Consider the following 11,705-nt stretch of genomic DNA (forward strand, 5'->3'; position numbering starts at 1 on the left):
TCTTCCACCTGTTCGACGAAATGCTTATAGGACAGCAGGTGAAGGTAAGCTCACATTTGTAAAGATGAGGTGAGTGCACCCAAACAATTCTTGCAACCAAACACTCCTCTATCTAAGCCAGGCTTACCTAAGCATAGCAACCAAACAAGCGGACCTTGCGTAGCACTAGCCAGGCCTCAGATGCCCTGCCCTGGCTTAGAAAGCTGACCAGGCTAGGAATAGATGGAGAACCAAACAGACCCGTATTTATTTAGGAACAAAGGTAGTAATTTGAGTGATTTAAAAGCAATATGTGAGCTATAAAGCCGAACCATTGCTTAACTCCACAGCAGCAAAATAAATTCTGCTGGGAATCTTGGAGAACGTTGAAGCAACCAAATTCCTGCGAGAACTCAATGAGTTTTTGAATGTGCCTAATAAACTAAACATATCGGTATTTCTAGTAAAAAAAATAAAATCCAAACGTGGCCAATCAATTCTAGTATTCTACGACGACACCCTGGTGCAGACTCTGGCGTCCTTGTACACCTTGCCGGGGCGGCAGACGTAGCCCTGCTCCGGCGCGCAGTGCTCGTCCCGCGAGCACACACACATCCCTTCGAGCGCGCATCCGGGCGCGTCCGTCGTCGGCGACCTCCCGCCGATGCCGAGCATCATGTCGCTCCAGTCGCTGGAGAAGAGTCCGTCGGGGTCGTAGGCGTCCTTGACGCGCAGGAAGCGCGGCAGGCCCGGGTACTTGCGCGCCGCGCCGACGAAGGCGAGGTTGCGGTTCTTGCCCCAGTGCGGCAGGCCGCCGTACTTGAAGATGCCCATCTGCTCGATCTCCTCCAGGACGTCCTCGAACAGGCGCGCCCGCGCGGGGTCGCGGCTGCGGTAGTAGGTGAAATCGAAGTCCACCATGTCCCCCGACGGCTCCCCGCGCGGGGTCGGCTTGCCCAGGTGCGCCGTGGACGCCTTCACGTACCGCATGAGGATGCCGTCGTACAGCTCCACGCCGCACAGCGCCCTGGGGTCCAGGTCCCGCAGCCGCTGCACCTCGGCGACGAACGCCGCCGCGCGGCGCAGGGGCAGGCTGAAGGTGGTCTGGTGGAAGAAGGTGCCGCCCCGCACGCGCGGGTCCCAGGGGCACGCCGTCAGCAGCGCGTCCTCGGGCCCCGTCACGCACCCGCCGGAGGCCTGCATCCGGTGCTGCGGCCCCACCACGGGGTACCCCGTGAACAGCCAGCCGCTCCGCCGCTGCAGCCCGTACCCGGCCACCGACAGCGCCGCGTGGGTCACCCGCGACGTCAGGCACTTGCCGCTGCCGTTGCCGGCGCGCTCGAAGAGGTCCTCGGCGAGCCGGTTGGCCTGGATCACCAGCGTCGGGGTGGCGCGGAAGCCGATGAAGTCCATGGCGCCGTCGCCGGGCGCGGTCAGCGGCAGGCGGTCGTCGATGCGGTACACTGCCCGGCCGTGGCCCGGGAACCACGAGATGTCGGCGAACTCGTGCTGGTACCCGAATTTGGCCACCTGCTCCGCCAGGTCGTCGTCGTCCCGCTCCGTGAACGTCACCGAACGCTTGAACAGAGGTTGCAGCGCCAGCGTCACCTTGCATTGGGAGTATATGCATAATTTTAGCTCCCAATCAAACTTATCCCGACTGGGAAGGCTTCAATATTTATCAAACTGCTAAATTGGACGATCCAGTGTTTCTTCTTTGATGCTAAATTAAAAACGGGATCTTGGAATTTTGATGAATTCAAAGTCAGCCAAATAAAACGTCTCTCATCAAGAATATGAAGGGATATTAATATATTATATCCTTTATTAGATCATTTTCGACTTGTACACCCGATCAACCTGACTTTTCAGCCTGTTCGTTTGGTTGTATTCGGCTTATAAGCCATGGCTTATCAGCCAACGAATAATATTTTTCTCTCACACTAAATTAGTCAACAGTACTTTCAGCCATGACTTATAAGCTAAACCAGCCCAAACGAACAGAACGTTTATCCGTCTAACTAAATTATATTTTTTCGAAATTATATTGGACTGTATGGGTGTATAAGCATCACAAGTCAAACGCATTGATTGGCCACTGAATTCAAAAGGGGAGAAATGCATGGATAATTTGCTTTATTGCCAAAAGAGGAAATAATTCAAGCAAAACCCACATAGTTGTGCATTGAGTTGTATGATAAGAAATATGGACAGTTCACTTGTACTTCAACATTCCTCACGTGCAATAGGAGCAGGAAACAATTATATGTTTTACTAAATTACGCAATTCGAATTCGAACTTGAGACCTTAAACCTTACCATATTATTGACCTATATGCACCAAGTAATTCAACCTACAAGTTTAAAGTGATAGAAAATATAGGTAGTTAACTGATACTTCAACAAAGCTTTGTTGTTCAATCAAGCGTCTGGTTATCTTATTACTACAAATAGAGGGATTTCTTTTGGGGCCATCATGTTGAGCCTCAAGAGGTAACACTTGAAAAAGAAGATGAATCATTTGATTGTTTAGAAACAACATAAGAAGTTGACTATCATTTTAATCTACATAACTAGTATTGAAGTTAAAAGGGTATTCTTCTGGCCGTTTTTTACTTTTCATAATGTCCTCATGCTCTTCTCAATCAATACATAGACCAGCAGTAACCTATCGGTTCTTTTAAAAAATAAATGTCCTCATGCATCTCCCTATCCCGTATGTGACCGCTCGTCCTTATACAAGTTAGAACAACATGCATCTAGCATCGATGCGGAGTCTGATTCCATGGCGCTGTAAGGAAAATGGACCCTTGGCCCATTTACTTTGGATTTTGGTGTTTGATGACCAACACAACCAAATTGAACTAATGAATTTGCAAGTGTTTATTTTGTAGTTCAATAGGGTGCAAGACATGACTTGGACGAAGGCGACGTGATGCTCCGATGATCAACACCTTAAGAAAGACCTTAGGAGCACAGGAAAAGACCCAAGATATCAAGCAAAGTCCAAGCATGAAGATAGGAACCAAGCCGTACGCAAGATCGCGAAGAAACGAGCTCGTAGAGGCGACCGGACGCTGGACCGGACGCTGGACTGGTGGCTCGGCAGACAGGCGACCGGACACGAGGACCGGACGCTGGCGGCAACCGATCGGACGCAGAAACGCAGCGTCCGATCGAGTACAGAGAGATTCCAGGCGCGCGAAACTGCGACCGGACGCTGGAAGCGTCCGATCGGTAGTTCGCGGCTGCAACGGTCGGGACAACCGGACGCGTCCGGTCAGGACGATCTCAGCGTCCGGTCAGTAGCAGAATTGCGGGAGTTCGACCCCAACGGCTACTTTCTCAGTGGGGCTTATAAATACAACCCCCAACCGGCCATTTGAGGCATGTGGAGCTGAGGAAACATACCAAGGGTGTTGATACACCATTTTAGTGATCTCCACTTGCTAAGTGCTTAGTGTTTCATCAGGTGATTAGCGTAGGTGCTTTGCGAAGTGCTTAGGTTGATTAGACCACCGCTTATGCGCTTGCTCTAGGTGTATGCCTAGTGTTTAGTGAGGTTTGCATACCTCTTGCCACCCCGTGCTTGCGAGCACAAGAGTTGTACATCGGAGGGGCTTGAAGTCTTGCGAGATCGCACCAACCGCGTTTGTGGTGCGGCCGCCACCGTGTACCGAAGGGAACAAGGCCCGCGGCGTTTCGGCCGAAAACTTGATAGTGAAGACGGCGGGGAGCATTCGGGAGAGGCTTGCCGGAAGGCACATCGGAGACCCATTTGCGCGTGGGGAAGGTCCGAGGCTATCCACGGAGTTACCCGACCGGGAGCTTGGCCCTTGCGAGGGATTCCTTGCGAGGGGCTCCAACGAGGACTAGGGGGAAGCTTGCGCGCTTCTCGATACCTCGGTAAAAATACCAAAGTCGTCGACGGGAGTTTGCATATCTCTACCTTGCTCTTTAAGCTTCCGCATTTACATTGATCATATTATTATCATTTACGGTAGATATAGCAACACACTAGCAAAATCGTAGTTGCACATCTAGATAGATTATCTTTTGCATAGGTTTTGCTAGAGGTAGAAAAGAGGCCATAGTTTGGAGTTAGATTTTTGAGTTGCCTAATTCACCCCCCCCCCTCTTAGGCGTCCACGTGTCCTACAAGTGGTATCAGAGCCGGTTGGCTCATATTTGGACCTTTGGCTTAACCGCCATTGAGCCGACGCTATTGTAGAGTGGTTGGGATGGATACCGCTAGGCCTCCACAATTTGACGGCACTAACTTCCCATACTATAAAGCTAGAATGGCTTGCCACCTTGAAGCGGTTGATTTGGGTGTATGGAGAGTCACTCATGACGGGATGAAACCCATCAAGAATCCCAAAAAACCTACAAAGAGTGATGAAAAAGAAATGCATTTTAATGCTAGAGCTAAGAATTGCTTGTTTGAATCATTTAGCATGGATGTGTTTAACTAAGTGTTCACCTTAAATACGGCACATGAAATTTGGTTAAAACTTCAAGAGCTCCATGACGGTACAAGTAATGTCCGTGAGTAAAAACATTGTCTAGCTAAACAAAATTATGATTCCTTTGCTATGAATGATGATGAGCTTGTTCGTGATATGTATTCTCAATTGAATCTAATTATCAATGAGCTCCATTCAATAGGATTATTAAAGCTAGATGATGCGGACATCGTGAGGAAGATCATCTCCGTTCTACCACAAAAGAAATATGCAAGCATCATCACCATCCTTCACAACATGGAGAACTTGAGCACCATGACCCCGGGCATTGTCATTGGCAAGCTAGTGGCATTTGAAATATCACGTAAGATGGGTCAAGGAGAAGCATCTTCATCAAGCAAAGGCAAAGCTCTCGCTTGTAGCGAAAAGAAAAAGATGAAGGGCAAGAAAGTTGAGTCAAGCTCAAGCTCAAGCTCCTCAAGTGAAGAAGAAGAAGATGAGGATGAGGATGATGATGATGATGAACAAGAATCAAGTGATGATGATCAATCTTCCTCCTCCACCTCCGACCTTGATGAAGAATCAATTAAATTAATCAACAAGGTGGAGAAGATGATCCAAAGGCTCAATATCAAGGGTGTGCCCATCCAAATTCAAGATCTCATTTTCACCAATCAAAGAAATGAGCAAAGAAAGAGAGGATGCTATGGATGCGGTGAGATGGGGCACTTTGTGGAAGTTTGTCCAAATAAGCCCACACCCAAGACAAAGAAGAAGGCGTGCAAGAACAAAGCCTTCACAATAATAAGGTCATGGGATGATTCTTTAAGTGAAAAAGAAAACCATCACAAGAGGCGAGGTCACAAGCACTCATCATCAAGCTCTTCTCGTGTGTGCCTTATGGCACGAGGTAACAAAAGCTCATCCTCTAGTGAGAGTGATAGTGATGATGATTTGCCTTCTTACAATACAATTGTGCAACAAAATCTTAAATATGCTAAAGTTTGCACTAGTCAACAAAAGAAGCTCAAAACTTTAAAAGAAGAGCTAGGTAGTTCACAAGAAGCATATAAGAATTTGCTTGAACAATATGAAAACTTTGCAAATCTCAATGTTGAACTATCTACTAAAATTGAGCAACTTGAGGCTAGTGCAACAACAAGTGCATGCACAATTAATGATAAGCAACTTGAAAAGAAAAATGAAAAATTAAAAGAAAAGTTAGCTAGCTCACAAAATGATTATCAAAGTTTGCTTGCTAAAATGGAAATCATGTGCAAACATTGTGATGAGCTAACAAATAAAGTTGCTAATCTTGAGGCCGTCAAAAATACCTCCACCAAGGCATCTAAAAGAAATGACATAATTAAAAAGGATGCATCTACCTCTTGCAATGATTTATGTTTAAACTCACCTTTGTGCAACCAAGCTTGTGTTGAGAAAGTGATTGTAGATACATGCACACAAGAGGTTGCAAAAGAAAATGAGCAACTCAAGCAAGAAGTAGCTCACCTCACCAAGGACTTGACTCAAGTGAAAGGCAAAGCAAAGCAAACCCAACTTCATCAAGATAACACCGTCAAGGGAGTGAAGAAGCTTGATGAAGGACAAATCATTGTTTGCTACGTGTGCCACAAAGAAGGCCACAAGTCCTATGAATGCAAGGTGAAGAATGGGGGAGGAGCAAAGAAGAAGGAGAAAAAGCAAACAAGCAAGCTCTCCAACACCTACACCAACAAGGTGGACAAGAAGGCCTCCACACCTTATCTCTTGAAGAAGAAGAAAAATGACAAGGTGGTGGCCATCAAGGTGAACAAGCAAGCCAACAATGGGATCAAACGCTTTTGGGTGCCAAAGGAAATCATTTCCAACATGAAGAGCACCAAGAAGGTTTGGATCCCGAAAGGGAAGTAAGAAGTCCATCAGACCACGGGGAATTTGGAGACTTGGCAAAGTATGGGTGCATTTCATGGGGTGCATCATGATGGACAAAATCATTGCCAAGTGGGTTAGTGAATACTATGGACCCAAATTCCCCTTCCCATGTTAGGTAACTAGATGTTATTGCTTTTAAATTGGTACATCTTACAATTAGTTTTTCCTACAATTGGTATCTTTAAGCATCTAGTTACTCTTCATGCCTAGGTTTGCTTTTGCATGCTTATATCTTTTATCATGCATACACTAGGTATATCTTATGGTAGGATTGCTCGGTCTCACTTTTTAACCCTTGGAGCAAACCTACATGGTTTAAAATTGCTTACAAGCACGACACATAGCTTGTCTTACTTTTGTTCATCTAATATGTGCCAAAGTCCAAATTGTAGATAATCTCTCCCGGATATCTTTTTGAAAATGATTCTCACATTCATGAGATGTCATCTTTCAAGTGGTATTTTTTTTATTCTAAAATCAATGTGCATGGTTTCTACAATGTATTCTATATTTGTGTGCACATATTTAGGGGGAGTATTTCTACAACTTGGATGCTTTGAGACTAACACTCTTTAAATGGTATCAATTTTTCAAACCTATCACATGTGTAGTAGTCTCATTGTAAGGAAATTGGAGTCCTCGGAGTTAAGCGTCATTCTTCAATTGGCATCATCATGTTGATTACTTTTCTTTTTTATATGCTTTCTCCATGCATTATATAGGTTAAACTCTCTTGTGTAATAAATTGCTAATTATGCATATGCTTTGCTTTCCACCATATGTATGCATACTTTTAGGGGGAGCTTAGTCTATATAATGTGAGAGTCAAATTTTGTGATCCATTTCACCCTTTATACAAAGGATCACGAAATTTGACCCTCCCTTATGCTACTAATGTCTTCTTTTTCGGCGTTTGATGCCAAAGGGGGAGAATTTGAAGGACCAAAGGCAAGCATCAAGTTGATGACTACAAGTGGTAATGGTCCGAGAAAGGGAGGAAAGTGAATTATAGATTAGTCTAAGTAATGGGAGAATTTTTTTAGATAGGCTTTAATCCATAATTTCACATGGGGACATTTGCAAGGGCAAGACATGCTTTTAAGTAAAGTTTTAATTGGTATCTGTCAATTAGTATCATATAACCTTGCCCTTTGCATTGCAACCTAGCAAGTAGGCAGTTTTTAACTTCCAAATTCTATTTATTTGCTTGCTTTGGTCGTGTTGGCATCAATCACCAAAAAGGGGGAGATTGTAAGGAAAATGGACCCTTGGCCCATTTACTTTGGATTTTGGTGTTTGATGACCAACACAACCAAATTGAACTAATGAATTTGCAAGTGTTTATTTTGTAGTTCAATAGGGTGCAAGACATGACTTGGACGAAGGCGACGTGATGCTCCGATGATCAACACCTTAAGAAAGACCTTAGGAGCACAGGAAAAGACCCAAGATATCAAGCAAAGTCCAAGCATGAAGATAGGAACCAAGCCGTACGCAAGATCGCGAAGAAACGAGCTCGCAGAGGCGACCGGACGCTGGACCGGACGCTGGAAGCGCGACCGGACGCTGGACCGGTGGCTCGGCAGACAGGCGACCGGACACGAGGACCGGACGCTGGCGGCAACCGACTGGACGCAGAAACGCAGCGTCCGATCGAGTACAGAGAGGTTCCAGGCGCGCGAAACTGCGACCGGACGCGTCCGGTGGCAGGTGACCGGATGCTGGAAGCGTCCGATCGGTAGTTCGCGGCTGCAACGGTCGGGACGACCGGACGCGTCCGGTCAGTAGCAGAATTGCGGGAGTTCGACCCCAACGGCTACTTTCTCAGTGGGGCTTATAAATACAACCCCCAACCGGCCATTTGAGGCGTGTGGAGCTGAGGAAACATACCAAGGGTGTTGATACACCATTTTAGTGATCTCCACTTGCTAAGTGCTTAGTGTTTCATCAGGTGATTAGCGTAGGTGCTTTGCGAAGTGCTTAGGTTGATTAGACCACCGCTTATGCGCTTGCTCTAGGTGTATGCCTAGTGTTTAGTGAGGTTTGCATACCTCTTGCCACCCCGTGCTTGCGAGCACAAGAGTTGTACATCGGAGGGGCTTGAAGTCTTGCGAGATCGCACCAACCGCGTTTGTGGTGCGGCCGCCACCGTGTACCGAAGGGAACAAGGCCCGCGGCGTTTCGGCCGAAAACTTGATAGTGAAGACGGCGGGGAGCATTCGGGAGAGGCTTGCCGGAAGGCACATCGGAGACCCACTTGCGCGTGGGGAAGGCCCGAGGCTATCCACAGAGTTACCCGACCGGGAGCTTGGCCCTTGCGAGGGATTCCTTGCGAGGGGCTCCAACGAGGACTAGGGGGAAGCTTGCGTGCTTCTCGATACCTCGGTAAAATACCGAAGTCGTCGACGGGAGTTTGCATATCTCTACCTTGCTCTTTAAGCTTCCGCATTTACATTGATCATATTATTATCATTTACGGTAGATATAGCAACACACTAGCAAAACCGTAGTTGCACATCTAGATAGATTATCTTTTGCATAGGTTTTGCTAGAGGTAGAAAAGAGGCCATAGTTTGGAGTTAGATTTTTGAGTTGCCTAATTCACCCCCCCCCTCTTAGACGTCCACGTGTCCTACAGGCGCATCCAACGACACTACGGAGCCTGATTTTAGTACACATATTGGAACAGATGTCACAATTGTTGAATAAATCTCCAAGAACAAATTGTTTAGGTGACACGCAATAGGTTGTATGTTCGGTTGCAATGCACGGGTACGTTTGCTAGTAAAATTTTAATTACAATTTGTTACATCTATCTGGTTTTCTTAAAAAATAGCCAATTTTGTCATTGCAAAAAATAGTCTAAAACAACTCCCTATGTCTATAGGTAATAAACTAAATATCTCTGCTATTATGAAAATAACCTATAGTAACCCACTAATCTACGGAGAGAGGCGCTGATGAAGAGAGGTAACAGAGAAGAAGAAAATGCATAGGAACTAATTATTCATTTTCTGGCACATGTAAAAATCTACCGGTGCAGAAAAGACGCGCGTTGTTTTGTGTCACTACACTGGTGAAAAAGAATGTCGCGTCCTAGCTCAATCGAATATTCGAATCGCCTTTGGAGAACGGAGAATAAGAATCATCAATCTTCTTTTTAGTAATAACCCTTCATTTTTTTGATAAAAATTACCCTACATTTATATGTATACTAAATAAGTGAGTTTGGATATAGCTAGTTTACCTCAAACGACGAACCTAAACGCATCTGCCTGGCCCCGTTCGCTTGTCTTAAAGTTTGGCTTGTTCGGCTTGTTTTTTCAGTCGGAACAGTATTTTTCTCTCACAACAATTCAGCCGGAACAGTGTTTTTCAGCCAGTTTCAGCCAAAGTTCAGACCAGCGAACGGGCCCGTCAAATGTCGAAGATCGATGGATAGTTGACAAGTGGTGCGCAATGTTTGTAATGAACTAAGCTCTCCTACCTCCTCATTTGTAATCTAAATATGACTACGGGTCCTCGACCCTGTAGGTGCCTTGGCACCCTCCATCCACCGGCTCGCCGGAATCAATGGAAAATCCATTCAGGTGGGGCTCTCACCCCTCCGGTGATGTCTTCAAAAAAAATGTATACTAGCATGGTGATATTTCATCCAATTATTAATTGTTGTATGATCGATTAATTTATCTCTATGATAATGGGCCTAAAACAAGTGTATAGTTCTATTCTAAAAATTGGGTTTTTTTTATATCAAACTGTATCTCCATGAAGATAAGTATTATTGCTTCTACCCATGTCAGCAAAAATGTCATGTAGATAGAGCACCTAACTAATGCCAAAGATAACACCTATTATTGCAAGTAGCCGTATATAGATGTCATCTAAGGGCAAAAAATAAAAAATAATAAACAATTAGTCACTTCTAGCACTGTAGAGCTCACGGGTTGATTGAGTGGATAAAAAAAGTAGCTTATGCCGGCTTATTAATAAAGAAAAACAAAAGGTTAGAAACACTGTTGTATATATAAGACTTGGAATACTTTTTTTTTTAAATCTGAGAGAAAAGAAATTGCAGTACAAACAGTCAAACACGCTTGCCAAGTAACGAAGCAAATGAGATGAGAAATCCATCAGTTTTAGCTGATATAGAGGGCCACATATACGACCTTACCTGAGAGATGACGCCGAGGACGCCGAGAGAGACCTTGGCGGCGTCCAGCTCCGGATCGCCGGCGGTGAGCACGCGCACCTTGGCGTATCCCTCGGCGGCGGGGGCCGGCGTGACGATGCGCATCCCGACGACATACTCGTGCACGGCGCTGCCGTTGCCCCAGAGCGAGCTGCCGTGCGCGCCCGTGCCGAGCATGCCGCCGACGGTGAGCCCCCACCAGTAGGGCGCGTAGGGCAGCGCGAGCCCGGCCTTGGCCGCCTCCGCGACGAGGTCGCGCAGCGTGACGCCGCTCTCCACCGTCATGTAGCCCGTCGAGGCGTCGACGGACACGACGCGGTCGAGGCGCCTGGTGCTGATGACGAGCCCGCCCTCGGCCTCCCCGGCGCGGCCGCCGCTCCCGCTCCCGGGGCACGCCAGCTGCGGGATGCTGTGGGAGTAGCGGGTGGCCGCCTTCATCTTGGTCCCGGACGCGGCGCCGCGCGCCACGGCGCGCACCAGTTCGTCTTCAGAGGTTGGGAATGCCGCGGCGGCCGCGTGGCACGTCGAGCGGTCTGGGAACACGCCGTAGGCGCTCGACACGGTGCAGTCGGCGCCGGCCGTGCCGCCGCCGCCCGACGAGCACTGTATGGGGTCCGGCGGCGGGCTGGCGAAGGCTCCTCCGTGGTCGGATGCGGGGCCGACCAGCAGGACGCTGGTGAGGGTGACGAGGACGAGCGGCAGCATGCTTCGCTTGACCCTGATGAGGACGAAAGTTCCGGCGGCGGGATTAGCTGTTGTGCCCCTTGTATAGGAGTCCAGTGCAGGCATTAATCATCAACGTGATTAACGTTGATTGGCTGATAAATGAAAATTATTTAATGCAAAACTATTTTTTATCCACTAGAATGCATTATATTTGAGAATAAAATTTAAATGCTAAAATATACTATATATACTATATTACAGGACGGAGGGAGTTATATTATTGCACAAATGGCTTCATCGTATTGTCTTTCCAAATTCCCATGGTCCAGTCCAAGAATATATATATATATATATATATATACTACTCTATAGCTGTCTACAAAATAACTTATGAGATTATAGTAATTCCTTACTAAGTGGTTTACTATAATGTTATGGTAAATATCCCCATATGTTATAGTAACTCA

At 46.6% G+C, this 11,705-nt stretch overlaps 1 protein-coding gene across 1 annotated transcript; it reads right to left on the reverse strand.

Moving 5' to 3' along the window:
* Window positions 1-372: 372 nt before the first annotated feature.
* LOC136484206 (L-gulonolactone oxidase 2-like) lies at window positions 373-11,361 on the reverse strand. Its single transcript, XM_066481432.1, has 2 exons — window positions 10,555-11,361; window positions 373-1,587 (listed from the first exon to the last, which is right to left on the reverse strand). The coding sequence occupies exons 1-2, from the start codon at window positions 11,359-11,361 to the stop codon at window positions 487-489; spliced, it is 1,908 nt and encodes a 635-aa protein (XP_066337529.1). The 3' UTR covers window positions 373-486.
* Window positions 11,362-11,705: the final 344 nt, after the last annotated feature.

The sequence above is a fragment of the Miscanthus floridulus genome, chromosome 1, assembly GCF_019320115.1.
Source record: "Miscanthus floridulus cultivar M001 chromosome 1, ASM1932011v1, whole genome shotgun sequence".
NCBI lineage: Eukaryota > Viridiplantae > Streptophyta > Magnoliopsida > Poales > Poaceae > Miscanthus > Miscanthus floridulus.